General features: G+C 48.3%; 11 protein-coding genes across 11 annotated transcripts; 4 read left to right on the top strand and 7 right to left on the bottom strand.

Moving 5' to 3' along the window:
• Positions 1 to 328: 328 nt before the first annotated feature.
• F9C07_2278625 (putative cell division control protein Cdc6) lies at positions 329 to 2,871 on the top strand. Its single transcript, XM_041289060.2, has 2 exons — positions 329 to 703; positions 791 to 2,871. The coding sequence occupies exons 1-2, from the start codon at positions 652 to 654 to the stop codon at positions 2,695 to 2,697; spliced, it is 1,959 nt and encodes a 652-aa protein (XP_041141702.1). The 5' UTR covers positions 329 to 651; the 3' UTR covers positions 2,698 to 2,871.
• Positions 2,872 to 7,129, bottom strand: F9C07_2278624 (uncharacterized protein). The gene is made up of 5 exons (XM_041289047.2): positions 6,054 to 7,129; positions 4,850 to 5,993; positions 4,700 to 4,795; positions 4,460 to 4,645; positions 2,872 to 4,402 (listed from the first exon to the last, which is right to left on the bottom strand). Exons 1-5 carry the CDS (start codon positions 6,282 to 6,284, stop codon positions 3,396 to 3,398), a joined length of 2,664 nt encoding a protein of 887 aa, XP_041141703.1. The 5' UTR covers positions 6,285 to 7,129; the 3' UTR covers positions 2,872 to 3,395.
• On the bottom strand, positions 7,130 to 9,591 carry F9C07_2278623 (amino acid transporter). The gene is made up of 3 exons (XM_041289048.2): positions 8,962 to 9,591; positions 8,465 to 8,882; positions 7,130 to 8,396 (listed from the first exon to the last, which is right to left on the bottom strand). Exons 1-3 carry the CDS (start codon positions 9,248 to 9,250, stop codon positions 7,334 to 7,336), a joined length of 1,770 nt encoding a protein of 589 aa, XP_041141704.1. The 5' UTR covers positions 9,251 to 9,591; the 3' UTR covers positions 7,130 to 7,333.
• A 5,212-nt stretch (positions 9,592 to 14,803) lies between these two features.
• On the bottom strand, positions 14,804 to 15,360 carry F9C07_138 (putative small nuclear ribonucleoprotein; the record flags this gene model as incomplete). Its single annotated transcript, XM_041289050.1, has 6 exons — positions 14,804 to 14,842; positions 14,905 to 14,968; positions 15,052 to 15,079; positions 15,138 to 15,176; positions 15,224 to 15,280; positions 15,336 to 15,360. 6 exons carry the CDS (start codon positions 15,358 to 15,360, stop codon positions 14,804 to 14,806), a joined length of 252 nt encoding a protein of 83 aa, XP_041141705.1.
• Positions 15,361 to 15,699: 339 nt separating this feature from the next.
• On the top strand, positions 15,700 to 17,664 carry F9C07_1004310 (putative 3-5 exonuclease). Its single transcript, XM_041289064.2, has 2 exons — positions 15,700 to 17,179; positions 17,236 to 17,664. The coding sequence occupies exons 1-2, from the start codon at positions 16,087 to 16,089 to the stop codon at positions 17,448 to 17,450; spliced, it is 1,308 nt and encodes a 435-aa protein (XP_041141706.1). The 5' UTR covers positions 15,700 to 16,086; the 3' UTR covers positions 17,451 to 17,664.
• A 214-nt stretch (positions 17,665 to 17,878) lies between these two features.
• On the bottom strand, positions 17,879 to 19,000 carry F9C07_136 (putative E3 ubiquitin ligase; the record flags this gene model as incomplete). The annotated part of the gene is made up of 1 exon (XM_041284429.1): positions 17,879 to 19,000. The coding sequence occupies one exon, from the start codon at positions 18,998 to 19,000 to the stop codon at positions 17,879 to 17,881; it is 1,122 nt and encodes a 373-aa protein (XP_041141707.1).
• Positions 19,001 to 19,276: 276 nt separating this feature from the next.
• Positions 19,277 to 21,363, top strand: F9C07_1003915 (putative small molecule transporter). The gene is made up of 5 exons (XM_041284425.2): positions 19,277 to 19,636; positions 19,702 to 19,751; positions 19,816 to 20,498; positions 20,561 to 20,874; positions 20,935 to 21,363. Exons 1-5 carry the CDS (start codon positions 19,552 to 19,554, stop codon positions 21,006 to 21,008), a joined length of 1,206 nt encoding a protein of 401 aa, XP_041141708.1. The 5' UTR covers positions 19,277 to 19,551; the 3' UTR covers positions 21,009 to 21,363.
• A 354-nt stretch (positions 21,364 to 21,717) lies between these two features.
• F9C07_134 (uncharacterized protein) lies at positions 21,718 to 22,731 on the bottom strand (the record flags this gene model as incomplete). Its single annotated transcript, XM_041284430.1, has 1 exon — positions 21,718 to 22,731. One exon carries the CDS (start codon positions 22,729 to 22,731, stop codon positions 21,718 to 21,720), a length of 1,014 nt encoding a protein of 337 aa, XP_041141709.1.
• An 825-nt stretch (positions 22,732 to 23,556) lies between these two features.
• On the bottom strand, positions 23,557 to 24,708 carry F9C07_133 (BIG/ATPase V1 complex, subunit S1; the record flags this gene model as incomplete). The annotated part of the gene is made up of 5 exons (XM_041289051.2): positions 24,587 to 24,708; positions 24,216 to 24,514; positions 24,049 to 24,153; positions 23,760 to 23,996; positions 23,557 to 23,696 (listed from the first exon to the last, which is right to left on the bottom strand). Exons 1-5 carry the CDS (start codon positions 24,679 to 24,681, stop codon positions 23,557 to 23,559), a joined length of 876 nt encoding a protein of 291 aa, XP_041141710.1. The 5' UTR covers positions 24,682 to 24,708.
• Positions 24,709 to 24,998: 290 nt separating this feature from the next.
• Positions 24,999 to 25,714, top strand: F9C07_132 (uncharacterized protein; the record flags this gene model as incomplete). Its single annotated transcript, XM_041289065.1, has 2 exons — positions 24,999 to 25,175; positions 25,238 to 25,714. The coding sequence occupies 2 exons, from the start codon at positions 24,999 to 25,001 to the stop codon at positions 25,712 to 25,714; spliced, it is 654 nt and encodes a 217-aa protein (XP_041141711.1).
• A 290-nt stretch (positions 25,715 to 26,004) lies between these two features.
• On the bottom strand, positions 26,005 to 26,766 carry F9C07_131 (putative tropomyosin; the record flags this gene model as incomplete). Its single annotated transcript, XM_041289052.1, has 3 exons — positions 26,005 to 26,167; positions 26,235 to 26,539; positions 26,749 to 26,766. The coding sequence occupies 3 exons, from the start codon at positions 26,764 to 26,766 to the stop codon at positions 26,005 to 26,007; spliced, it is 486 nt and encodes a 161-aa protein (XP_041141712.1).
• Between the last annotated feature and the right edge of the window lie 23 nt (positions 26,767 to 26,789).

Raw genomic sequence — 26,789 nt, 5'->3', positions numbered from 1 at the left:
AGAAAAAGCTATTCCACAAGATTTAGTGTATTGACTTGTGACGAATGTGATGCAAACAGCTGCAAACAGCAGATACTTGTTCAGTGAAAGAGAAAATAAAAAGCCACAGAGGTCTTAATAATTAACAATGATCGCAGTTATGTGGTAAGAGGAATGAACCCAGCATACGAGCTTTTTGTCACTTGGCGTGAACCTGGCGCCAACGGAATGACCTGAAATATGTCTTTGCAGAAATGGCCCGCATCATTAGGTAGAACCGAGTGACGCACTTTGCTTGGTGGATTTGGACTTGGGATAATCAGATTCTCCGCCACCGCGGGGATAAGCGGCGTTTACGCGCGCGACCCAAGGATTGCATTAGTGGACTTTCCGCCAGACCGTAGTCCGGCCCATGTGATTTTCCTTTTCCGGGGGCATAGAGGGACGCGTGACGCGCGATGGAAAAACGCGTGAGGGCGCGAATCAAAAAGGAACGGGCCAATTATGCCTGGTTGAGGCATAGTGCCAAGTACCTGTCATCGAACCTCTAGACCCAGTAGCGGCATATTACTTTTATGTCTACTACTACCATCTCCTTCGTACTTGACTATTCATACTTATCCTCCACATCTGTTCCTTCCCCAGCGGCTAGCAAAGCCTCGAGCGCTCACAATGACTGCGTCGGTTCTCGGCAAGCGCCAACGGAACACTCTTGAGGTAGGAGGTACGACTGCGCGACATGGAGCTATCCTTTGCTCTCTCCTTCCCCAGGCGTCATTGAATCTAGTCCATGCTAACTAATTGGTATTAGTGCCAGTGCTACCAGTGCGCAGTGCCAGTAGGCGCCGAACACAACCGCCTCGCATCCTTCAAGCAGAGAATGCACCGTCTGCACCGACAACACGCCAACTGCGGTCAAAGACAAGGGGTGACAGCGCCTTTCAAAAGGAAAATGATGACAAGTCTAAGGATGTCATTAATACAAATGGGGGTGTGAAGGATGAAGAGCCGGAGCACGGAGTGCCATCTCCTACAAAGGCCCATTCACGTATCCGTACCTCCAAATCACAGAATGGAGGATTATCGACGCGAAACTACGCCGATCCTCAACCGGTACCTACAGATGAGAATACGACATCGGTTGAATTCAAGACCCCTTCAAAGTCTAGGTTCCGGGACGCCCTTGATTCGCCGCCTATCACACCAAGACACCGGGTTCAGGTTGGAGGAATCTCGTTAACTCCACGTACACCTCGACAGACATCAACACCACAAGCCACGCAAACCACACAAACGATATATACTCAAGCCAGACAATTGTTCGCCCGGGGCGCAAATTCGGGTCGCCTTATTGGCCGGGAAGCGGAACGGGAAAAGCTAGCCTCGTTCATACAAGATGGTCTGGAGTCACAGCAAGGTGGTTGTCTGTATGTCAGCGGTCCTCCCGGGACAGGCAAAAGTGCCTTGGTCAAAGAAGCGTGTGATGAGCTTGACCTGGGCTCCGTGAAGGTCACGCATGTCAATTGTGCGAGCATGCGAAGTGCTCGAGATGTCTATAGCAAGCTTATTGAAGATCTCTGCGATGACCAGCAGATTTTCAAAAAGAGTGAGGCGGAGAGGCTAAAAGCCATGTTCACATCCAATAAGAAGCAAGATGAGATGTTTCTGGTTTCATTGGATGAAATAGACCATCTCCTTACAGCGGATGCGGGTATCCTGCAGTCTTTGTTCGAGTGGTCATTGCAAGGAAAATCCAAGCTCATGCTTATCGGAATTGCCAACGCGCTAGATTTAACCGACCGTGCATTGCCACAGCTCAAGGCAAAAAACCTGAAACCTCGTTTACTCCCTTTCTTACCTTACAACGCTGGTCAGATCGCCAACGTAGTCACTGAGCGTCTCCGCTCATTACTCTCTCCTGGCCAGTGTGATGATCCAAAATTTATTCCTTTCGTCCAACCGGCAGCTATAACGTTATGCTCGAAGAAAGTTGCATCGCAGACCGGCGATCTGCGAAAGGCTTTTGAGCTCATCAAGCGCGCTATTGATCTCATTGAGCAAGAAACACTGCAGAAACTCGAAAAGCAGAACGAGAACCCGGAGAGCCCTTCTAAAACAATACTTGTTGAGAATAACAATCTCTCATCCCCCAGACCAAAGCAAAATCTTACATCAGCATATACGACACTTACTGCACCACGGGCCAGCATTGCCCATGTTGCACGCATCACTTCGGCCACATTTGGACAAGGAACTGTCCAACGACTTCAAGGTATCAACCTGCAGCAAAAAGCAGCCATTTGTGCATTGATTGCGCTCGACCGTAAACGACGCGAAGGAGAATTCCCAGGCACACCCTCGAAGACTAAGCATTCGGCCCCAACCATCAAGCAGATCTTCGATACCTACTGTACTCTATGCCGGAAAGACAATATCCTCCACCCACTTACAGCAACCGAGTTCAGAGATGTACTTAGCAACTTGGAGACTCTAGGACTGGTTGGAGAGTATCAGGGAAAGGGTCGAGGCGGCACAGTTGCTGGTGGGTCAAACATCAGACGTTCTCCCTCTAAGTCGATGAGTGGGCCTATGACCCCCAGCAGAGCCATGGACGAACAGGGCCTGGTTTGCTTTGTGTCCCAGAAAGAGATCGAAACTCAGCTTTCTGGCCCAGGAGAGGGCATCCTCAGACGGCTGCTCATGGGCCAAGGGTTGTGATATGTATAATGAACCGTATCGCACGGATGGAGTTTATTGGATAAATTGTGTCGTCAATCGTTTGTACAGGCGTTGGATTCAAGGGTATATTATTTGTCTAGCGTTTATCATAGCATTCGGACATAGCGGTGTATAGTTTATCTAGATACGATCATAATGTTACTGAAAATAAGACTATATGAGTTATACATAAGTTGTCATAAATCGCGAACACATCTCTACATATAAGCTATCGGCTCATCCAAAACTGAAAGAGCTATACAATCGATTCCACTCGGGTCGCTGGGAAGAGGACATTGCGAAAGCGCGCAAACCAATAAGCAACACAAAATGGGAGGTAGATACTTTATGCATACAAAGGAACAAAAAGGATCAAGAAAGGATAAAACATACATGGAAAAAATGTCGAGGGGTATGCGAAACAATAGCGAATGGCATGGTATGATTTATACTTGAATAGAAGGGAAAAACAATTGGTGAAAGAAGGGTTTCGAGAAAACATAATGAGTATATCGCAACTTCCATTGTCGTACATCGATCTCGACTAACAAGGCCTGCTGAAAGTCTGAGTGATGCCGACTGCATACATATAATTCCCTCCTGAGGTTATACTGGTTTTCTGGTTTTCTAAATTCATTTTTGCGGTTTTGTGGGGCGATGGTGGTTATTCTTTTAATTCGCTTTGATAGATAGTACGTTTAGTCATCATCCATTGGCTTGTCTTCCAGGGTTACGCCCTTGGGTTCGCTGTCGGCCAGGCTGTTGCGCTTGCTATCTGTCCCGGATTCACCGCTTGGGACGACAGGGAAGCTGGATCGGTTACCGAGCCCGGGCTTGCGGGTGATTGAGGCGCGAGCGATGGAAGTGCGTTTCTCGCCATCGGCGGCTGGAGTAGGAGTAGGGGTAGGAGAGTCCTCTGGTGCTGTTGGCGCCGCAATGGGTGGGGGGGTCGAAGTGCCGGAGGAGGGAGTTTCGTTAGCAGTAGCTGAAGCCGAGGAATCACTGGATGTGCCGTTGGGAGTAGCCTCAGTGGCCGCAGCCTCAGTAGCAGCGTTAATGTTGACGTTGGACAGTTGTTCCTGAGCGGTCGGTGAGCTGTTGCTGCTAGGGACATCTAGGCTGTTACGAGTGACCGTTCGCCTCTCGGTCGGGCTGGAGACATTGACTGGGAAGCGGCCTGCCTCCGAAGGACCGCTGGAGCGATCCCGTCTGTGCTTCCGAGGAGGAGCTGGGCTGTTGGCCCGAGTACGATCCATAATAGCACGGGCGCGAGCTTCCATAGCTGCACGACGGTTACTCTCATCCGTGCTAATAGCGCGGGGGCGGCTAATGGAACCTGTGACCCCGAGAGCGCTGGACTGACGCTTCAATTCGCCAAAGATTGCATCCTTGTGAGCGAAAAGATCTCGGATGAGACGGTAGCTGTGACGTTCATTCATGGTAAGGCTGCTCTCGATACGTGGACGAAGAATGCAAGGAGACAGTGCTTGTGCGAGTGCAGAAATGTAAGCCTCATCTGCAGATGTGAGGTCTATCAGGCGCGTAAAATGGGTCATAACAGCGTCAAGCGTAGCGATGTTATTGAGACGGAGCTGACCAAGTGTGCTTTGCAAGACCTTGATCCGGCCTTCTTCCGTGGTCTCATGAGCGGTGGTAGAATAAATGGTCTTAACAATTTCGTAAACTTGCGAAGAAACAAGGGAATCTATGAAAAACTAGTCAGCACAGATCTCCGATGTGTAGATGCAAAGGCCGTACGAACCTGGCAACTCAAGAAGATATAATTTCAACACGCTTGCAACGATGGGAACCTCATATTTCTCTAGGACTTCCTGGTAATCTACCTTGCTGTTGTTCAAAACATTGCGAAGGTGGTGTGTAGCTGCCAGAGGGACATCATAAAGCCAGATAGCACGTCGTGCCTCATCACCCTCAAGGTCCGGATAGCCTATAGTATTCCGTTAATGCCAATGTTTGAAGTCAGGAACTGCTATAATCTTACGATTATCAAGATAGGTCAAGAGCGTAGTAACCAGGACAGGGACCCGTTTGCGATCAGCTCTTGCTCGGGCCTCAAGGTCCACGCCGAAATTTTGATCTGACGGGTCAGTTATTGTCCACCTTGCACAAGACCTAATTAATGATATCATACCTTCGACGGAGCCATAATAGTTTTCATATGCTTGGACGCGGGGCACGAAACCTCCGGTCCGGTAATTCTCAAGAAGATACCGAAGATCGCCAAGAGGCTGGATAGTCTCCTGGTAAAGCATCATATGGTCCACTGTGCTCTGCAAATTGGGGATGACGTTGCTGATTGCACCGGAGAAATCGAGGACAACTGCCTTGATCGCCTTAAGTCGGTCCAGCTCACACTGTTCCATAAACCGGAGATTCTCCACGATCTCTTCCTCAAGTTTGCATCTGATCTGGTCCAGCTTCCGCACAGCAGCCTTGTACCGTTCATCAGCCTCGCGCGCTTCTCTGCGCAGCTTCTCTGCCGGCGTCTCATTCGGATGAGCATTGTTGAGAGGGTTCCAGCCTGCCAACATTTCCGAAACAGTAGATATCGGGGACTCGCTGCCGTCCTCGCTGTTCGCCATCGATGTTACACGCAAGAGAGGCGTCTTCTTTTCGGGAATACCAGCGATCTGGAACACTTTGGGGCGCCATTGGTATCGCATCTTGCTGCTATTAGCGAATGTGCTACCCATATTACCCACCAACCGGAGCAGGCCATTGTCGACGAGATCCTGCCCAATCCTTTCTGCATAGCTGACGCTAGTGGCATTCATGTGTTTCTGGGTGTATTCCACGATGTCGGCACCGGTCGATGTATTCTGGTACGTGCCGATAATGGGCACCTTGACATCACCCATCTTGATATTATCCAGCATGTGCACCAACAGCTGCTTGAGACCCTCTGGTGTGTAGACGTGATCACCGATTTCCATAGGCTCTTCATCCTCTGCCTCCTCCGGAAGTACGATCTTGGGAGGCGCTTTGACTGGCGGGCTAGCCTCCGGAGCCTGGAATGCGAGCTTGTTCTCTTCCTCCAAGTCTTCCACCACACGGCATTTGTTGAAATAGTGGCTCCGCAGTTTCTTGACCAAGTCCGCCTGTTTTGTGTGTTCTTTGATACGAGCCTGAAGGTCGTCGTGTGAATTCTGGATTCGTGCCTCATGCTGATCGCACCAGCGACGGAAAGGTGAGACAACTAATTCGCGAATGTTCGAGGCAATCTTCTGGTGATTCTTGGCCGCTTCGACCATCTCGGTGCGGACACCTTCATATGCCTTCATGTCGCCCAAAAGACTTAGTATACGTAGCACCAGCCATAGTCGGTGTTAACCTACCTTCCTCACGCTTGCCCCATCATCCTTTGCAAACCCTGCTCCTGTCAACCGATCCACGGTCGGCGCAATATCCCCTAACCGGGCACCATATTGATCTTCCGCATCCGCACGCATAGACGCGATTGTAATGATTTGCTTGTTCTCGACAACGCCTTGTTGAAGCTTCCCATAAAGGACCCCTAGGCCAGTAGCGTAGTCCGGCGTCCAGAACGAAGCCGCAAAACCGGACATAGTGACGGCTTGTCGAGGATGCGACCTGTGGAAATCGAAAAAGAAATGAACGGTAACTGGGGACTGCTTAGGGGTATCTCAGAATAGCATCAAAACTTAGGAATATGAATGACCTCAGTCGCCAACGAAGCCACTAATTAGAAACCAGCCACCACAGTCAGGTTGAGTATGTCCGCAACGGAAGGGCAGTTGCGCGGGCGGTGAATAAACAAAGAGTGACCAGCCTCGTTCAGCGCCTGTTTCAAAAGAGGAGTGACAACGAATCCTTTCCGTGGCTTAGACCGGCTGCGAGCAAACATAGGCACCGGAGGATCTACTTATGCGAAGGCGGCTAAGAAGCGAACAGATGCCGAGAAAGAAGGACCCTAGGAAAGTGATAATCGTAAATACCGACAAGCACAAAGAGAATAGAAACTCCGAGTGAGGGTAGAAGACACCAATGCTCTAAGGACGGGATGGATGACAACAGGGGAAGATGATTTCTTTGCTGGCGGAGATCTGAGAGGAAAACGTCGCTCCGGCTCCATGAGTGTAATTTACCGTTGTGAGACAACCTAGTCCATAACTACCTCAGCCTCACGTGTCTCAGTCGGGTTGCTATTTTTGGCTGCACCGTGAAATATTACACACTTGGCCAGATTTTAGAGCGGCATGACATTGTAATTACGGTAGAATACGCGGTTTGTGGGCCACTACAAATAGTCACCAAATACAACAATCCATACGGCCGGTATCAGCTTTACCTATAGTAGTCTGGAACGTTCTCCAGATACAAACATGCCAAGACTGGAGAAAGACAGTGTCAACATCAACAATACAAAAGCTTAGCATAACTGCCTCAGCAGTCGCACGGATGATTCCCGGACAGGGAGCCAAGTAATGGGATTCAAAGAGGCTTACGACAATCGTTCATGCTAGGATCGATGTCAAGACTATGAGATTGGGTTATCAGTCGGGATATAGGCACATTAATCATAATCGTACAGTGGAGATCAGCATATGAATTTCAAGCCTGCGAAACAAAACAAAGAATCATGAAACTCCCAATGCTAACAGAAGAACTTATACACCTTCTTCCATGCAGGCCATTCTGCCTGTTCAGCTCGTTCCTGCTCGATCAAGTACTGAAGATCGAGATCGCGACGACCGGTTTGCAGGTCCATGTCCTTGGCCCGGATAAATGGCGTCTTGAACCAGAGCTTGTAAGGGATATAAAAGAGCAGGACAACTGGAGCAGCTAGGTATACGGAAAACCAGGCCTCAACAAGCTCACCAGCGGTCTTCGTCGCATAACCGATTGGCGCAAATCCAACCCAGAACTGTGCGACAAGAACGAGACAGTTGAACAAGAACCCGATCCAAGAGCCGATCACTCCCGGTTGTGATTGGAAGGCGAGTTCATTGAGACTGTGGCCCTGAGCCTTCCAGCCACGACGGAAGCGAATGTGCGCCAAACAAACCGAACCCCAAGTGAAGATGGACGAGAGACCGGATATGGCCATCATCCACTCGAAAGCCACTTCTTGTTTGTCTGATGCGGCCAAGAAACTAAGCAAACCGAGGGCAGAAGCAATTAGAATTGCCCAGAGAGGGCGACCCTTGCGATCAATATATGACAGGAATTTGGGGGCCTGTCCCTGCTCGGCAAGGGCTGCAAGGGTACGAGAGGAGCCATAAACTGACGAGTTACCCACGGATAAGACCGCAATCATGATAACGACGTTCATGATAGAGTCTAGCACGGAGATACCAGCATTCTTGATGGCGATCACAAATGGAGAGGCTTTAGCGTCAGCACTGGAGCTCCCATCAAGAAGTCGTTCGTCATTCCAGGGAACAAGAAGGCCGACCAGGGTGAGTGATACAATGTAGAAGAGACAAATACGCCAGAACACTTGCTTGACAGCTGTTGGGAGCGATTTCCGAGGGTTAGCGGTCTCAGCTGCAGCCAAACCGACGAGCTCGGTTCCAGCAAAGGCAAACGCGGCGTTGACGAAGACACTGCAAAGACCTTTGAACCCATTATGGAAAGCACCAGGATCGCTCCAATACTTTCCACCGATATATCCACCCTGGGGACCTCCGCCGCAGTTCAGGACAATGCCGAGGATGCTATCATACGTCAGTTCTCCTGTTCCAGGTAATAAACGATGAGGAAAGCATTTGCACGGAACACTTACATAAAGCCAATCACAGCAACAACCTTAATGAGTGAGAAGACAAACTCAGCCTCACCGTAGCCTCTGACGCCGAACAAGTTGATTGAGACGATCAATACCCAAAAGATTGCGACCCATGCGGCGTTAGAGATATCGGACTGCCAGTAGTCGACAGTGATCGACGCAGCTACAATTTCCAGCGGCAACACTACGAGCCATTGCAATGCATAGTTCCAACCCATAGCGAAACCCCATGCCGGATCAATGAATCGAGTCGAGTAGTGCGCAAATGAACCAGCAACGGGGAAAAGAACAGCCATTTCACCAAGTGCGTGTACGGTGCAGTAAAGCATGCAACCAATCAAAGCATAAGCAATGAGAACCGACGCTGGGCCACCTGTGGCCAAGACTTTTCCGGATCCGACAAAAAGACCAGTACCTAGTAACGTGGAGAGCGGGGGTCAGAAATAGCAGCACATCATAGTTTGGAGCAACACGATGGAATGATCCGCACATACCGATAGAACCACCGATGGCAATCATCTGCAGATGACGGCCCTTGAGACTACGTTGTAAAGGTGAACTAGCCGTCTTCTGCGCGGCGTTTTCGATATCAAAGGACTTTCCATCTGCACCGGAGGAACCATGGCCGCCCGTGACATGGGCATTCGGGTCCCTTTTGAAACTGTCCCATATTCTGCGACCAAGACCTGCCTGTGTTGGCTCGCTATCTCCGTACAGAGGTGGCGGGGACTCGAAGGCCGCTCCTCGGGGCTCGGCCTTGGCCTCGATTTCGTCCTTCTCCATGATGAACCACCTGATCTTCCCTCTTCAGGAGGCCAACGATGAAATCAAAGAAATAGAAGGGTTGTGGTGGAGATAAGGAATATGCTACTCAAGGGAAAGGGAAGAAAAGGTAAAGGAGAAAGGATGAAAGTATAAGCCCTAGGAGAGTATGAGCAGGGCGGCGACCGCTCAGGACAGAAAGCTTGCTGACCGAGAGAGGTGCGGGTGGGAAATGCGTGAATCTATAAAGGAGGTACTACACCGAATAATGACGAGGTGGGTTATTTGGGTTATTTATATTAAATCAATCAAATGGAGGGCAAATCAAATAAAATATTATTATTGACAGGAGGGAGGGGGGTAAGAAAATCAAACACCATGGACCGATTCACACCACCTGCTACTTACTCCCTTGGGAAGGGTTCCGCAGCATTAGCCTATTATCTACGAGCAAAGAGAGAGGAGAAGTCATGGCAGCGCGGACATGCCGATTTGCAGTTCTGGGTCTAGTCCATGTGGCTTACTGGAAAGAGAGTAGGAAGGAGGATCTGGAACCGGACAATTTAGTGGATGCAAGTGCAGTACGGGGAAACCTTAAGTTGGCCCAATGGACGAGGGTCGTGATAGCGGACTGATTGCGTTTAATTTCATTATTATTACCATTACTTGACCGTATCGATAAGTCCGGATTTGCGGGAATTTCATGCGACCCAAGGACTCGTCCTAACTCAAGAGGAAATGATTTAGGGACTAACCGAACCTGGGTTTTGAGCCCGCCTTAGGTCGTACATCCATATCTATCCTGGTGGGGATACAGTACTACTACTGCTACAACAACTACAGGTAGGTAACCGACATACAGGGTTCATGCCAGAATAAATTAATCCACAATCTTTCGTCCTTCCTGTCCTTTTCTTCTTTCCCCTCTTGCTTGCCAACACATCCCCGTCCATTTACCTAAGGGGGGCTGGATTTGTAGGCCGGGCGGCTGAGCGAGCAGTGAACATGGTTGCTTCCCGTAAGACAAGGTAGGTATGTACTTTGCCGTCAAGTAACTCTGGAACGCCACCGGGCCGCCGACTGGGAATCTTTCATTCTTGGGTCAGCAGAGACCATGAACTGTACCGCGTGATGGAATTCTCATACGGGTTTGTGCTTGAGCTTGATTTACTAAGAAAGTCACTTGGCGGCAGGTTCGAGTGAAAGCGGTTATGGTTTGGTTGTTAGCTTGCATTGTAAATGTTATCTTCCGAACAGAAAAAAATTTAATTTCTTTTTTATTTTAGTTGCCGTCAAGCTGATTCAACAAGTGGAGTCGTGTGTCTAAATTGTCCATCTATTGTACTAAAGTACTCCGTATGCTGGGAGCTTATCTCCCTAATCTGGTAAGTACCTCATTATCTAGTCATTATCAGTTTATCAGCGATTGCTATCGGAAAACGACACCTGGTCCACACGATAATATTGTCTGAGGAGCGTAGGGGTAAGAACTTAGTGCCACGAGATACCCTGCGTGGCTTTGCAATCATACGTGAGCTTCACATGCAAGATAAGAATATCAGAAAGTACGAGATGCCGCTAAGCGACTGCTAGAGAGGGAATACCGTGTACCTGAAGTATGCCCAACCTTACGGTAATAAATGCATTGAACGGTCTGTAACTTTCCAGAATAGTGGCAAACGCCACGTCCTTTTTTCGGTACATACATCACCATCACGACTAGAGGCAGAAACGCATCATCTTATGAACGGCGGGAAGAAGCGCTGAAGGGGGGTGGAGGAAGAGGGCCGTTCGCGGCCTGCAGCGTTTCTTTCCCCGCTAGACCAGGGCGTTTTGGGAATCGATCGCCCCCACTTAACTTCCACGCGGTTGGCATCTGAAACCAATCATATTCCCAACATTCGCATAGATAAGAGACTTGCGTTGCCCAGAGCCGTGTCAGAGACGGTACGTTCCATGGTTTCAGGGACTCGAGCTATTCGCCGAGTGCTGTCGACTATTGCCCGGTCCTATCAAGGACGGACTCCGGTAATGATTCCTTTTCGCCGAATATTCAGCAATATGCTAAGTCCATACACACATCTCTGTATGTACTACTGAGCCTACCAGGTCAAAAGTCTGTACAATCGGCTGACATTTGTTGGTGCAGCTACCAATTGATGAAAACGCAACGTGTGCCTGTTTCGTGTTTCTATGACATACAATAACCTGGAGACCCTTGCAACAATCCTCAGTTGCGACGTTTGTCCTCGTCTAGCTACGGCGTCTAACTTAGTTGAAACTTAAAACGAAAGTCCTCATATTTTCTTTTTGCTCCTTTAGACTAGAACAATTCGCTTCGGAGGACATCCTACTCGCTCGATTTCCTTGTGCTAAGGACGACCAATGCATGGAAGCATGGAAGCACGGGAGAACACCAGCACAGAAGGGGTCCCAAAAAGGGGTCCTTAAGTATGTCAGATCTTTGCTTCATCCGTGAAGTGCGCCAATTCACACTCAGCAGTGAAACCGTCAATATCCGACTCGGACCACTGATCAGGATCTTGGTCGAGATTACTAACCAAGATAACATTGGCGAGGCCCTGCGGGCCAAAGGACAGCGAGTTCCCAATGCGCCTTGTCACCACTATCGAAGTCCTGGCGTTCATGTCGGTTGTGGTCTGAGTCCCTTACAAGGCCATTCAAATGGTTCAATAGGTAATAAGGATAGCCGAAGACCGTGCTTCTAACCTTGGCATATCAGGCAACCCTCATGTCAGTTTACCGAGAAATTGGGACTGTGCCCCTTTGCAGTAAAAGGTATTACTTCCGAGCTCTTCGTTCAGAAAGGGGTTTCTTATTGATCCAAGAAAGCCTCGGCCCACACGCTCTTTGTTGGGATCTGTGCCTACTCCCAAACCGGTAAGACTATATTATCCGGGCTTCTGAACCATGACCTCGGTATCATCTGGGCATAAGAAAAAAGCCCTTCCGAAAAACTTTTTAACAAGTTTCCTTGAATGAACAGACCACTTAGTTGAGTTCCGTTGGGGCGGCACCCAAAGTAAAAGAGTACGTGAAATAATTAGAACAATGAAAAAGGAAAAAAAGTAAATTGGTAATTACCGTCGTCAAAGTTTTCTGCTAAAGCGTGAGATCAACCTTAATTCTTAATTCTCTTGTATGTCGGGCGGCGGGCCTAAACCACAGGACCGTGGAACTAAGGGCAGGAATCAAAGCCTTCACCTACAAGAGATCAACGACATCTCGAGCAGGGGATACGGTAACATCGCGTCAAACCAGAGACGTCTTGATTGGCGCATGTTTCTTCGACGGACCAATTAAGACTTCGAGTTATATTGATCGTAATACTAGATTCAGCAGTGGCGCTGACACCACCTTCGCAGTCCAAGGCGTCAATAATGTTTTTTCGTGGTAGCGAATGAATCAATGAATCAATGACTGAGCTGCGTACATAAATGCCCAGAGAATCCTCGTATCAGACGTGGCAACAGATACCACCCTGAGTGATGGCAGACCTCGTGGCTCTCCATGCCAGCCAATGACAGCGCCACCGCAGCTCGGATGGTGGCATGGTCTTGACTCTTGAGGATTGGGTTGATCGGACTCCGTTGGTGTTGAGAATCCTCCTGTCACGAAATACGACGCAGAGAAAACGGGAAAGAGATAAAAATGGAATAATTAACGTAAGAAGTGAGAATTACAGCATTTCATCTGGCATGAGATGACGCAGCCCTTGGCTGGCATCAACGTATCTTGGATGGTCTGTGTCGTGTAATCCTGACGATCGTAGAAGAAGAACCTGTGCCGCCCCGCCACACTTTAACCTGTGTAATATGCTTTTTCCTGGCAATGCACTATATTTGCCAATAATTGTTCCGCTCTCCTCGATGTATCACGAAAAGACCTCGTAACATAATATCTCAACTAGTTTTTCTTTGTCGCTTCCTAATCATTTCTATGATGATCATACAGTTGGAAGAAGATAAGTTAAAGTTGTTCCCAAACCCACATATCCCACGGCCATAACGCGGGGAAGCATTTCGTTACATAACAGTTTCCACTCTAGATCGTCAGCAGCTTCCCCATGAATCTGGGGTAGCGAACCTTTCGGTATTTGCCTCTGGACGACAATGAAAACTTTAGCTTCGAACAAATCTTGACGTCAAATCCAAATCCCCGACTCCAACCGGGCCGGTCCTGCAGATGCCAATGCGTCGTGGTGGGTCGAAAATGTTTCATTCATGATATTTCCTATTACTGGTTTTAGCAATATCGGTTACTAAGGGATATTCCTGGAATAATCGTCCCTCTAATTCCAGAAGATCAAAGTCTTCAATCAACTTCTGTCATATCGTTTCGTGAGAGTGGAGTGAGGGGGGTGACGTCAGATATCGTTACGCCGGATGCTTGCAACAGCCCGTCTGTCTTATGGTAACTTGTCGCTCAAACGGCTCTGCTATACTAATAGAGATATTACTTGCACAACTCTTTAGAAGACCAAACACTGTCGCTCAATTCTGGCTGTATGACGACTTCACGGCTGCGGTTGTTCAAACAGAGCTTGTGAAGTAACAAGCGGAAGCTTCCTACCTCTACTATTTCCTATCGTTATCCAAGTATCCTGGGCTTTGCCACTGAAAGAGCTAACGACCTAATACAGTTCTTTCAAAATTTGTTTGGTTATTTAGCCATGTCTTATGTAGTGGATGCTAGTCTCCTCATTAGAGAAAGGCGGAGCATTAATGCTGACACGCTGAGATATAGTCAACAGCTATTGCCAAGTTATAGACCGCTTCAGGCTTAAGTTACAGAGCATGCGTCCATGTACTCGGTTGCTGTTACCTCTACAGACTCCATATGGGATAGAGTACACTGTGGTTGAAGTTCATTCTACTACACCGGCACAATATCAGGAACCTTAGAGTATCTCCTTCATACAGCGGCGGAGCTCAGGTCCTCACTCATTGAGTGCATGAGCCGACCGGCCAGAAAGCAGATTATATCAGACATCGCTCGCAAACCAAGGCTATAAGGAATATTTAATCTCTCTTTACTTGCGCACTTTATCAGGTCATCGACCTTCCTCGAGGTAGAGCATTGGTATAACAATTAGTAGCCAAATGCCCTTCTCGAAGCCGTGGACTACTGCATGTTCATAAAACGGCGGATCCCAGTCAACGTTATTTTAATGTTATATTGATAACCTTCTATCAGTGTCCATTTACTTTAGTAGGGTCAATTGCCTATGGCGAGTCTATTTACATCACTTCCTAGGCTAATCGAGTACTGACGTGCAAGCCAGAACAAGACGGTCTAAGCTCAACGCGCGTACCCCAGACCTTATAGATTATCACGTTTACATCGCCTCCATACGAGAGATATATTTACTGCAAGGAGAGAAATGTTTGCAGATAGTGGCGCAATCGACTAAACATTCAAGATAGTACAAGAAGCAAGGCCGGAGATTAATGTAATTTTTGCAATTACAATAGAATCTATAAGATATCGTTGATCATCATTCACAAAATCTTTTTTTCATCAAAGCAAGTAAAAAGCACTGGATATCAGAAACTAAGAGCTACCGACCGGTCCTTCGCCACCAGGGATCAACTGTAGTTACGTTAGCAAGACGACAATAGTCGAGGAATAGGAACAGGTAAGGACATCCGTACCATGCAGACGTTGTTTCCATTTAGCAAGATCTTGGGGAGCTTAATCTGAGCACCGGAGTAATCGCTGTCCTGCTGTTAGTTCCTAATCTGCGGGACATGACCAGATGTGGTTGAAACAAGAAAAGCTACATGGCTAGCTGTACTCACAATTCTGTCACGTCTTCCAGGACCATGTCTAGACTAGGTTAGTATCTGGTCGTTTGAGATCTGATAAGAAAATAGAAGTAACTTACTGACGTAGTCATCAAAACCGAGCAAAGTACCAGCGAATTCTGTAAGTGTCAGCACATGGTTGCTTATTACACGCAAAGCAACAAACCTTTGTCATTCTTCATGATGACCCAAATTCTAGAACCGACACACTTGTCGATCAGCTCTATGCAGATTATTAGCGAGGAGCTTCATTAATACACAAATGGTTGGGTCATTACCGAGGGGGAGGAGTTGAGAAGCCATTGTAGATGAAGTGAGTGATAAGCGGAGCTAAACCGAGGAAGTATAAGAAGTTGAATCTATATTTGGACTACTAGAGCTCTCCTCCGCAAGAAAGGTTTCGTCTGGCTTGATATAGAAATCGCACGCTGTTGGGCGGATCCTCGATCATTCCCATTCGGACAATCTTGGCGGGAGGGAACGCACGTTTATCCGACCCGATAGCCTTGCACCAATCAAATCCACCAATACTTCTTCAGGGACATAAAGGTTATTCTCAACTTAATCATACAATGGCCCATGCGGACTATATTTACAATATACCCGCAATCTCAATAGGCTATTGATAGGGGGCGCATTCAGTATGACTGCTTTGAGATATGCGGTCTTGTCGAATTTTACCAAGAGTGTTGAAACACTCTTTATGGCACGCGACAAAGCATCAACAAGGCTTTGTTGTGCACAATGATTCGCTCCATAGTCTCGAGAAAGCCGCGTTGGTTAATGATTCCTTTCATCTGATCTCCTAGCTGACGGTTCCTCAGTCGGCGTGGTGTTTATTTCAAAAGCCCGGCTCTCGCATCTTCTCGAGCCTGTATTGCCAACTCAAAACTTCTTCTCAAGGTTAATACAGGCTATATCACGTCTACTAGCTACTCAACGTTGATACGCAGGCCGTGTCTGTTGAAGAAAAACGAAACTTTGAATGTTAAGACCAGCGGAAGCCGTGCTTTTTCTTCGACCACAGCCATGTTTCGAACAACTCTAGCTCATATTACTAGTCTGGTCAAAACCGGCTTCAAGAGCCAGCTCAGAAACCGTCGTATAATCGACGTCGCTGATGCAAATAAGGGGAAACTACGGGATATTAACCGCAAATCCTTTACACATGCCCTAGTACAGCGTGAAAAGCTGAAGGGACTGGAACGACCCAAGCTTTCGACCGTATGCTGCAATAGCCAGCGATACCCAAATAGCTGCCGGAGCTCCGCAATATGTGCGAAAGCACAGTACCCCATATCATGCTTCAGTACCAGTCAACATACACGTCCCCGGGCGGAGGGTGCCTCCATAAGGCGAGGAGAACCATCCATAGACTCAAACACCAAGAGGCCATGCATCTCCAGTTCTGCAGCCCAGTTGACAACCGGGCTCATCAAAGATGCAGAAAAAATCACCCACATCGTCAACCCCAAAATAGCAATCCCAGCTCTGGACTCGCGCCCTCAGCTACCCAAAGACAGCCCAACTCCAAAGTTCGCACCAATTTCAGGAGCGCACAAATTCTGGAGTCATCGATTGTACAAGTCGCCCGATGGAGAGGAAATCCTTGTACATTACTGCAAAACCCTGGAAAGTGCTGAAACCATATCGAAGATGTTCTCTGATGAACCCATTCTTGGACTCGACATAGAATGGAAAGCCAACGCCTCCGCGGCGGACGGAATACTAAAGAACGTATCGCTGATTCAGCTCGCGAGTTCGAGGAGAATTGCACTCTTCCACATCGCTATGTTTAGACCAGCGAGGGGTGCGGAAGACCTCGTACCCCCTACTCTGAAACGCATCCTCGAGTCTCCGGACGTAATAAAGGCTGGCGTGTCGATCAAGGCAGACTGTACCCGTTTACGCAAGTACCTTGGGATTGAGACGCGCGGCATCTTCGAACTAAGCCATTTGTACAAATTGGTCAAGTACAGCCAGTCAAACCCAGGACTGGTCAATAAGAGGACTGTCAATCTAAGCGCGCAGGTTGAAGAACACTTCGGCATTCCTCTGGCGAAAGATGTTGAGGTTCGATGTAGTGATTGGGCCTCTGCGCTGGATTATTCGCAAGTTCACTGTCAGTTATACCTTTTCCCGAATGTGAAGAATCGCCTAACAAGGATTGTTTTATAGATGCTGCGGCTGATCCATTCGCGTGTGTGTGTCTGTTCAATACTATGAATGCGAAACGGATGACTTTAGACCCAATACCTCCTTTGCCGGCACATGCTGAGTTGAATTTACCAATTCAGATAGTCCATGAGACTCCTGTGAATACTGAGCCGGAGGAGGTTGAGGTTATCGAGCCGATAGATAATCTACTACTAGGGGCTAAGGAACGTTCATAAATCTGGCCTCTCTGTTGAGGTTAATAGTTGGACAACACTCAAGGCCATAGCAGGGACTCGGGAAGTTCTAAATCATGTCTGGGGTGCAATGCATAGATAGCGTGCTCATAGGAAGCGTTGTATAATTGGCAATACTTCTTTGGCTTTAAATCACATTTTCACCCTCTATTCATACAAGGACAGGGGCTATTATGCCAAGTCTGCAAAAGCCATGCCAAGAATTGTGGAATCAATATATCTGAAATGAACCATTGTGGGTCTTGGTATTATAGGTCACTTGAGAAAGGGGGTATATTCCTCTAATGACCGGAAACGACAACATAAAAAAGTAACTGGACGATGAGCAGGACTATATGTGGACCAAATATCAAACGCTGTCATATGCACGACCATACCCTATATTATATACAGAGAACACATGGCTCGAACTAACCTCTCAAAGGCAGAATTTTAGATAGCAGGACATCTTGTCGACACAGGGGACATTCAGGCTTCTCGCGTACCCAATCTCGCACGCATGTCCAGCAGAATACGTGTCCGCATGTGGTGACACTAGGGTCTTTGAAGGGTTCTAAGCAAAGTGTGCATCTGCTTTGCTGCCCTGAGGGAATCCAAGGGATTGCAGTGGAGTCCTCTGAGAGATCATACCGGGCATCAGATGCAGGAAGAAGCGGTAGTGTTGGCGGGTTCTCAATAGAGTGGATCAACGTATCATCCGGGCCCCTAGAATGGGTCGCCTCTGTCTCAAGGTCTTCTTGCTGCAAACTGAGCCCCACTTTCTTGACGTGCAGCACGCTTTGTACCGCGATCTGCAAGACAAGCAACACTCCTAGCACTTCATACCCGACCCGCTGCTCGTTTTCCTCAAGTTTCTTTGTGAATACATATCGCAGACCCCAAAAGCGTTTCGACAAATGATAGTACGCGCCGGTGAAGTAAAAGGTCGCAATGCTCACGGCGTAGATAGGACTCAATGACGTGATGGAATCAAGGTGTTCCAGAATATACTTTTGAATTCGTAACTTCGTGAAGAAGGATGGTGCCTTTGAAGTTTCTTTCCTGCTAGGCTTCGTCCCTTCCCGGGCTTGTTGGGCCTTAAGCTGTTGCCGCGCGATGCTCCGCTCAAGCTTCGCCCGTAGTCGCTGGCGGAAAGCTGGTAGGATCCGCTGAAGGATCCAGGGCACAATGATACTGCTCACGATATATCCCGCCCGCCTGATAAAAGAAGGGAGCTGGAGTGTGTCATCTTCCAATTGGACAAGATCACAGTATTCCTCCCCCAACGTTCGGTTGCCGATCAGGGTAGTCAGGGAAAAGTATAGGATCTCGGTCAGATTCTTGATGGTTTCGGAGTAGGTATGAGCAAATCGAGCTCCGCGGAGTGAGCGGATGATGTTCTGAGCTTGCTGTACTAGATTCGAGGTAAGGAATAAGTCTTTTTCATGGGATCGTATGATATCCGGAGACGTCGCGAATGGGTAGAAATGCGCCGAGGGACTGGGCGCCGGGGCGGAGGTTGCAGGAGACAAAGAGAAGTCTTCATCCGCCATTGTCAACGTATGTTCAGTGCGATTGAGGTAATTTGAAGTGTTAGTACAAAATCAGGTTGACCGAAGAAAGCTCGCTCTACCGTCTCATCATTGTTAACTGACGTGGTTATCATTTCCCCGGAGAATGAGCCTCTGCAGCGGCGATACGGTATACCTCGGCAGTCCACACGTGAGGGAGTGATTCACGTGACCCGAATGCCATCAGGGAAATTGGAAACCTTGAGCCAAATTTGGAAGTCTCGACCTGTAAGGAGTTAGACCCGAAACAGACAAGTGTGCCTCCTCCCAATCCGAACAGCCGCGCGGAACCGCCTGGACTCTGAAAGCGTCCCTGAGCGTCTTCATTTTCCGTCTAATAATTATGAGTGTGTAAATTTTGGTTTTCAAACTCACCCCTAGTCACTCTTTATTTGGTTCGACTTCTTTTTGCTTTCGCTCTTCTCTTTAGATCCCCCTATTGTGGTCTTCCTCTTTGATTTTGACCTTCTTGTCCCTTATCTCCCCTATCTTCTCCGTGCTGGCGCTGTAGTCCCGCGCCGCTTCAATGGAATATGGGTCCTGATCAACATGCTCAATTGGATCGCTTCAGTCTCTTTCTTCCTTTTCCCTATCGTGTGGCCGTGATTTTGGTTGCAGGTAAGCTGAGAGATACTGGCGCTTTACTTATGTTAGATTCCGACGATGTTGATTTCAATGTACAGGCTTCTGGGGTTGGGGGGTCAATCTCCAATATCTTCTCAAGAAGAACATTGTAGGTTAACCCCTCTATTCTTTTTGATACCTTCCCTGAATAACATCTGACCGTTCTCGATTAGGATGTCCCCGCGCTCATCCGATATCCTGCCCGTCACTCTTCGTCCCAGCGACCCCACCACGTCTCGACATACCACCTAGCTACTCTCTTGACAGTCCCCCTTCTGCTCTCACTACTTATATTCTGGGCCGCGACCCATGGCTCTACTGAGAAGGTCGAATCGCTGGATTTTATTCCACAGTCATACCTCATTATCTTCTTCATAATCCTCCTTCTCCCTTTCAACCGTCTTGCACGCTCTGGTAGACATCGCTTGTTCGTGACTCTGAAGCGGATCAGCATTGGTGGATTAGCAGAAGCCCAAGATGGGAAATTTGGAGATATTCTACTTGCCGACGCGCTGACTAGCTATGCTAAAGTACTAGCGGACTTGGTTGTCACTTTCTGCATGTTCTTTACCTCGGGTGTTTCCAGCACATCCAAGCCGGATCGCAAGTGCGGACACGATTGGGTGATCCCCCTGGTCGTTGCTATTCCGAGTATCATTCGATTTCGGCAGTGTTTGATTGAATATGTGCGTGTACGTCGAGCTGGTTTTAAACTGGAAAATCAGGGCGGCCAGCACCTCGCCAACGCTCTGAAATACGCCACAGCACTGCCCGTCATCTACCTTACCTCCAAATTGAGGAACTATAACCCTCTGGAGAGCTACGGATATAGCGAAATGAGTCTGTCACGAGTATTGTATGTTGTTTCTACTGATATATAAGTTTGGGAGGGGTAGAGGTTGGCTGACGACATCCCAGATACTTGTGCACCTTTGTCAACTCTGCTTACTCTTTCTACTGGGACGTCACCAAAGATTGGGACTTGACTCTCCTAACTTCAGCGCGCCGCGACGCACATCATCCTTACGGATTACGCCGGCACCGCCATTTTGCTGATCGGCAATACTATCTTGCTATTCTTGTAGATCTGGCTATTCGGTTTTCATGGTTATCCAGGTTTATGCCTGGCTTTGTCTGGCTTTGCGAGACGGAGGTGGGCATTTGGTTGCTCATGTTCCTTGAAGTCGCACGTCGGTGGATGTGGATCTTCTTGCGTGTGGAGACCGAATCTGGTGAGTTGCATTTCGCCCATGTGAGAACACTGGGAATGGATGCTAACTTGGTATCTATAGTCAGGAACAGCCGTGGACCGGCCCCTAATGACATTCTTCTCGGTGAATTCAACGGCAAATTGGATGCGGACTGAACTGCGGCCGTACTTTAAAATTGTTGAACACCGCCCTTTTTATAAATGACATGACTTGGTATATCCACGGATGTAGGACTTATTACTGTGATTATGTATGTATTCCTTTCTAGTTGTTATTCTCTGCTACGCCCTTTGAGCGTCCTGCTCATCATTCGGTTCATTTCTTGGACCGCATTTATCGCTTCCTCGATCAAGCGAAAGACTTTCAAGTGATCATTTGTATGATATTCGCCAAGCATTGCGAGCTATTGTTGTGCACAGTACATAGTGGCAGGTCTTCTTTTTTGCGTTTTCATTTTCTGCGCGCAACTACGCTACGGATATGTGGGTAATACACAATTGCAATATCGACAGGCAGACCCAAACAATGAAATGTAACTCAGAAACAAACTAAACATTCAACAAATTCCACACCCAAAGTTTCATGGATAATGGTCTAGTTGACCTCCAGTGAACTCCATCGCCTAAATTACCGCTGCAAAAGCCAGAACATGTAAGGAAAGTTATCCAGAAAGGTGCGTAGTCCTGGACGTTAAAGACGGTTGCTCATGACATGAGAGATGTACATACACTATATAACAAGATTATGTAAATGATATTTGCCATCGAATGTAAAAAAAAGAAAAGACTAAGAATAGAACAGGGGCAGAAAAAGTGAATTTCAGCTACAGCATTCGTTCAGTTTTGGATGAGAGATCACCAAACCCTAATGTCTATTGTTGGGAGGATGGTTCTCGAACAGATCTTCCAGGTAAGCACTCGGGGTCCTTCCTTGCGTAGGAGATGCAAGGTTGACGGAGCTATTGGACGCCATGTGAGAATACCTCGAAGTGTTAAACTGAGGTTCATAGACACCACCGGGAGCATGAGTAGGCGTGCCAGGTGGGCTAGGGCCCGATTTTGTCCTCGTGTACCCCTGTGCCTGCGGGCCCATGCCCGGAAGATCAGACGCGGAGAACTGCATACTCTGGTGGCTACCACTACCAGCCGCAGCACTCCCAGCAGCATAATAACCCGCAGGAAGATAGCTTGAACCTCTGTTTCCGCCGCTGTGTATTCCAGCCGTGGGGGAGAAGAACAACCCGCTGTTGGATCTTGGGCCTTTGGAGGAGCGGTGGTTTGTGCGGTGGCCGCCGCCGATTTTTTCCAGGGACACGGCTGGTGCTGGGCCGCCGTGAGAGCGGTGCGCGGATCTCTTTCTCCTGTGGCGGAGGAGTCCCTTTGCCTCGGAGGATTGCATTATGGCTGCTTTCCGGACAGATCGGTTTACGGACCATGCGACCATTCCGCGCCAGGCTAGGAGTGCGAGGCCCACGAAGCCTAGGACTGCCCCGACGGCGATGAAGACGGTTCCTTCCGGGGTATCTGATGTTTGCATGTATGGTGCGTCGGCGAGTGGGGGGACTGTCACCACGGGGTAATCATTCGTTGCGGTGGAGGTTGTACTGGAGTCTGTAGATTTGGACTCGGATGTTGTTGTCGTTGCTGATTTGTCTGTCGCGGATGTTTCCGTGGTCTTGGATGTCGTGGTAGTGTCATCTTTTGTCGTAGCTGTAGTGGTCTCCTTAGTTGTTACGTCGGTTGTCGACGCGGGGTCATTCCCAGTGGTATCTTGGGCCAAGGATATTTGCGCCAACATTAGAACGGCAATGAGGAGTAAAAGCCATGTGAAGGAGCGTTGGCGGCGGGCCTTGCGAAGGCCCGCGGCTCGAAGATTCATTGCTGAGACAGTCTAGCGAGCGAACGAGCGATATCGATGTCAATCTTTTTCAGACAAGAATAGGTTGTAGGCCAGGACGATTGCGCCCGGTATATCGCACTGATGATCCGAGCAGATATATAAACTCTGAGCCGATGAAGAGTTACCAGGCTCTGTGGTCAGAGATATGTTTGCATGCAATAGCGGTCGTCTGTCGCAAGTTGTGGGACGTGGATCTCTATCGGATAGTTCTCCACCAAAACACTGGATCGACAGCAACGAGATCTACTCCAAGGGCACAATGATCGTATAGATTAATAGAATGGTCAAATGAAAGACAAACACTGTTAGCCAGTGTAGCAAGGTTTATAGCGAATTAGGAAGCGAGAGATGAGGACAAATTATCAGTGGGTTACCCCCCCGGAGATCAGCGACAGGGAGATCCAAGACCACAACCGTTGCCCCGTCACGGGCCTTGTACATTCTGCCTTAGGCTAGAGTCTTGCGGAGAAGTCAAATTCACGTGATGCACTATATATAGGTCTCCTGTCTCAACAAAAGCCCGCGCTAGTCTCATATAGATTTGGCATATTTAATGATCTAAGAGACGAGTGCAGTAAAGCAGGTCTTATTGGCCCTGCATGAGCAAGCACGAAGTTAGACAGCTTTGAAAAATCCGTGACTAACATTCAGACCCATAACCACGCATGAAATATACAACATAGCATACACGATAAAACCTTGATGGTCTAGAGCAATTGACGAACGACTTTCAACCGATTTGGCATGCCGAACCAAAGAGTAAAAACAAATCCCAGGACGTTTATTCACCAAACCAACCACTAATCACTGCTGCTTCTTCTGCACACTGGCGGACGTGTCCTTTTCAAAAGCGGCATAAGGGACTTCCAGGCTGGCAAGGGCGCTGAAGCCGACATACAAAATCATAATGAAGACAAAGGTTGCCATGAGTCCCATGAAGAGACCTGTTTACGTTAGTTTTCGTCATTCACAATGTTCAAGAGGGACAGGCTATTTCAAGGTCGCACCTGGTGTGAGGTACTGATACTCTTGGAAGAGTGACTTGTTAGATGCAGGCTCCGAGCGACGACTATGCGCCGCAAAATCTCGTTTCAAATCCATGTGAACGGGATCTTGGTAGGGATCAGTTTCGGATTGATAAATAACCGAGTCGGACTCCCCGAATTCCCTAGGTGATGTTACGTAGAGAATGGTGTACTTCTTCGACGAAGGTATCCGTTCGATGATATCAGAAAGAAGGCCATCTGCAGCACGATTAGCAAATTCCCTCATTGCATTATGGGATTGTTCACATACCATTGTCAGAAAGCTGCTGAGCCCTCTCCTTACCCAGAGGAAGCACTGGGAAATTAATAAAAAGGACTCGGGGGTCGGCGCCAAAGTCGGATGGATAAGAGCCAGCTAAAGCACCCGGTTAGCCAGATTTGGAACGTATTTGCGACTTTCGACTTCACAGGACTTACAGGAACCATCGATAACAGTAGTTTGCGCCCCACATTCCTTCTCGATAATGCTTTGAATCTGCTTCGCTTCAAGCACGCCCACAACTTCGTTCACAGTCGCAGTCGATCGGATAGTCTTATCCTTTCCTGTCATCTTCGCGCCCAGGCGGGGTGCGGACTTGCGAGTCGCGAAGTCGGTGCTATGAACACCGGGTTGGGAAGCAATGACATAGTAGTCGGAGGGACACGAGCTAAGCTTCGAGGAGAGGTCATCTAGCAAGGACGGCGCGGTTTTAAGCTGGGATGAAGTAGAGAGGATCCTAAAGGAGCTTGTTAGCTGGTTCTTTGAGGAGCTGCCCGCGACAATTGGAATGACTGCCGTCAAAACATACTCAGACGTCGATGCAAGGAAGAAGGGCGAGGTGTCACGGAAGGCATTAGCGGTTGCTGCTCCCAGAGCAAGCAACGAGAAGCTGCTCAAATGCATAGTAGTGGATGGGATTTAGCTTCAGACAAGCACAGGCTGTCCGAACGGTGAAAGGGTCCCCGGAGGTATGGTGGTTGGAGACAGGCTGGAGGATTGGCCGAACGGGGCTCGGAGGCGGTCGACCCAAATCACCGGCAAGGCTTAGCTTCACTTTGATCATCGTGCAGGCGATTTTTTTTATGGCTCTTTTATATCGAAACCATATCACCGAATACGTGGGTTAATAACGCACTTATTATATATTTTTATTTTTATTTTTTCGCTTTACTCTCTAGGTCATAAAATCCCTTTTTCTTTCCTTTTCCCTACATAAAATCATGGGACCACAAGCAAAACGGCGAAAGACGAGCAAAGTCGAAGAAATCACCTTCGATCATTCTGCCCGTCATGAATTCCTTACAGGTTTTCGCAAGCGAAAGCAACAACGAATTAAACATGCGCAGGAAATTGCAGAGCAGAAAGCTCGAGAGATGAAAAGAGAAGAACGGAAACGAGTTCGTCATTCCTTGATGCTGTCTCAGTTGAAATACTTCTATTAACCGCGAACCCTGCGCAGATTCGGGAAGAACGAGAAGCAGAATTCAAAAATGCTCTCGTGGAGCATCAAAAACAATTGAAGAGGCTTAGGCAAGAAGAGGATGGGGCAAGCTCAGGCTCAGATTCGGGAAGTGACGATGAAGATAATGAGGAGTGGGAGGGGTTCGAAGAGCCACCTGCAGTGGACTACGAAGCGGAATACATTGACGAAGACAAGTATACTACGGTAACAGTAGAAGAGATGGATGCTTCCAAGGAAGGCTTGCTACGATCACAGGAGCATAGTTCGGACGAAGAGCAGGAAGATGAAAAGAAGAAAGCGACATCCGAGGCGGATTCTAAGCCCAAGCCGGTAGAAAAGACCAAGAAGGCGTCGGACAAACCCAAAAAGAAGAAGAAGAAGTTCCGGTACGAGAGCAAGGCGGAACGCCAGCTCACTCGCAAGAAAGAGCGCCTTTCAAACAGCAGGAAAGCAAAGGCACGGAAAGAACGGTAGCGGGGGCTGATCTCCACGCAAATTCTTGCATCTTCAAATCATTTGACTTTACAATACCCCTAAGGAGACTTTTATTGTTTATGGTCTATGTTACTGTGGGCAAGTGGATATAGACAGAGGCCAGGTGGATGACAAGATGATGAGACAGAGATGCTACTGGATTCGGCTCCTGATGGCAAATGCTAAATAAAGTAATCTGCATGCACGCAGGGAACAAAAAAGTTATTATGTTAGAAAAAAGGTTGAGCCGAGGTTTTCCCAGAATATTGCATCTGCAGGCAACCCTAGCCTTAAACATTGCTTATAGAAACTTCCAAGTCGTGGAGATCCTTCTGCAACTCGGCGTACTTCTTCGCCATTTCCTCATACTTGCTTTCCCACTCATCACGAGACGACTCAAGGGCCTGCACTTTGCGCTCGTAATGGCCGGCTTTAACGTCGGTTTGGCGGAGCCTATTACCACCAGCGAGATTAGTAACTGTTCGCCGACGATAAAAAGGGGTTCCAAGGAAAACCATACTTCTCAACTGTCTCCCTGGTAGTCTTGTCGGCAGCCTCGAGCTCCTCTTCCAAGAGCTGCAAGCGTCTCTGAAGGGTTTCGTTCTGAGTGTCGTGCTGAGCGCTCTGAGTGGCAGCATCCTTAGCCTCCTTGAGAGCGGTTTCCAACTTTTCCACCTCACCCTCAAGAAGCTGGTTGCGGTGGTTGAGGGATGTGATCTCCTGTTCCTTCGCCAGGTTCTCCTGTTCCAGCGTCTTGACCCTATTCTTCAACTCCTCGGTCTTCTCGTGGGCCTCGTCAGCCTCCAGGCGGAGGGCGTTCATTCTCTAGAGGCTGCCCGTCAGCCCCTTTTCCCATCTTCGCTTTGATTAATTTGGGTGGACGCGAATCAAGATGGCATCCCTTTTATCGCTGCCAAACAGTATACCGTGATGCATGATGAGGGAAGGTCACGTAAGGAGATAGGGTGATGCATGTACATTTTCGGGAGCTTAAAAGCTACCCCGCCAACAGGGGGGGGGGAAAGGAAACTCACCTCCTTGATCTTGTCCATATCGACGGTGAAAGAAGGTTAAA

The sequence above is a fragment of the Aspergillus flavus genome, chromosome 1 (genome assembly GCF_009017415.1).
Source record: "Aspergillus flavus chromosome 1, complete sequence".
Taxonomy (NCBI): domain Eukaryota; kingdom Fungi; phylum Ascomycota; class Eurotiomycetes; order Eurotiales; family Aspergillaceae; genus Aspergillus; species Aspergillus flavus.
Note: the sequence above shows the minus strand (reverse complement) of the source record. Positions and strands in the feature narration are given on the sequence as shown.

Excerpts from the sequence above, each read along its gene's own strand:
- F9C07_2278625 (XM_041289060.2), top strand. The coding sequence starts at position 652 with ATGACTGCGTCGGTTCTCGGCAAGCGCCAACGGAACACTCTTGAGGTA. Across the intron at positions 704-790 it reads GAACACTCTTGAGGTAGGAG|TGCCAGTGCTACCAGTGCGC; the intron begins GTACGACTGCGC and ends AATTGGTATTAG.
- F9C07_1004310 (XM_041289064.2), top strand. The coding sequence starts at position 16,087 with ATGTTTCGAACAACTCTAGCTCATATTACTAGTCTGGTCAAAACCGGC. Across the intron at positions 17,180-17,235 it reads GGATTATTCGCAAGTTCACT|ATGCTGCGGCTGATCCATTC; the intron begins GTCAGTTATACC and ends ATTGTTTTATAG.
- F9C07_2278623 (XM_041289048.2), bottom strand. The coding sequence starts at position 9,250 with ATGGAGAAGGACGAAATCGAGGCCAAGGCCGAGCCCCGAGGAGCGGCC. Across the intron at positions 8,883-8,961 it reads TGCCATCGGTGGTTCTATCG|GTACTGGTCTTTTTGTCGGA; the intron begins GTATGTGCGGAT and ends CCACGTTACTAG. Across the intron at positions 8,397-8,464 it reads GTTGCTGTGATTGGCTTTAT|CATCCTCGGCATTGTCCTGA; the intron begins GTAAGTGTTCCG and ends GACGTATGATAG.
- F9C07_1003915 (XM_041284425.2), top strand. The coding sequence starts at position 19,552 with ATGGGTCCTGATCAACATGCTCAATTGGATCGCTTCAGTCTCTTTCTT. Across the intron at positions 19,752-19,815 it reads ATCTTCTCAAGAAGAACATT|GATGTCCCCGCGCTCATCCG; the intron begins GTAGGTTAACCC and ends GTTCTCGATTAG. Across the intron at positions 20,875-20,934 it reads GCGTGTGGAGACCGAATCTG|TCAGGAACAGCCGTGGACCG; the intron begins GTGAGTTGCATT and ends TGGTATCTATAG.
- F9C07_2278624 (XM_041289047.2), bottom strand. The coding sequence starts at position 6,284 with ATGTCCGGTTTTGCGGCTTCGTTCTGGACGCCGGACTACGCTACTGGC. Across the intron at positions 4,646-4,699 it reads CTTGACCTATCTTGATAATC|GCTATCCGGACCTTGAGGGT; the intron begins GTAAGATTATAG and ends GGAATACTATAG. Across the intron at positions 4,403-4,459 it reads ATATCTTCTTGAGTTGCCAG|ATTCCCTTGTTTCTTCGCAA; the intron begins GTTCGTACGGCC and ends AGTTTTTCATAG.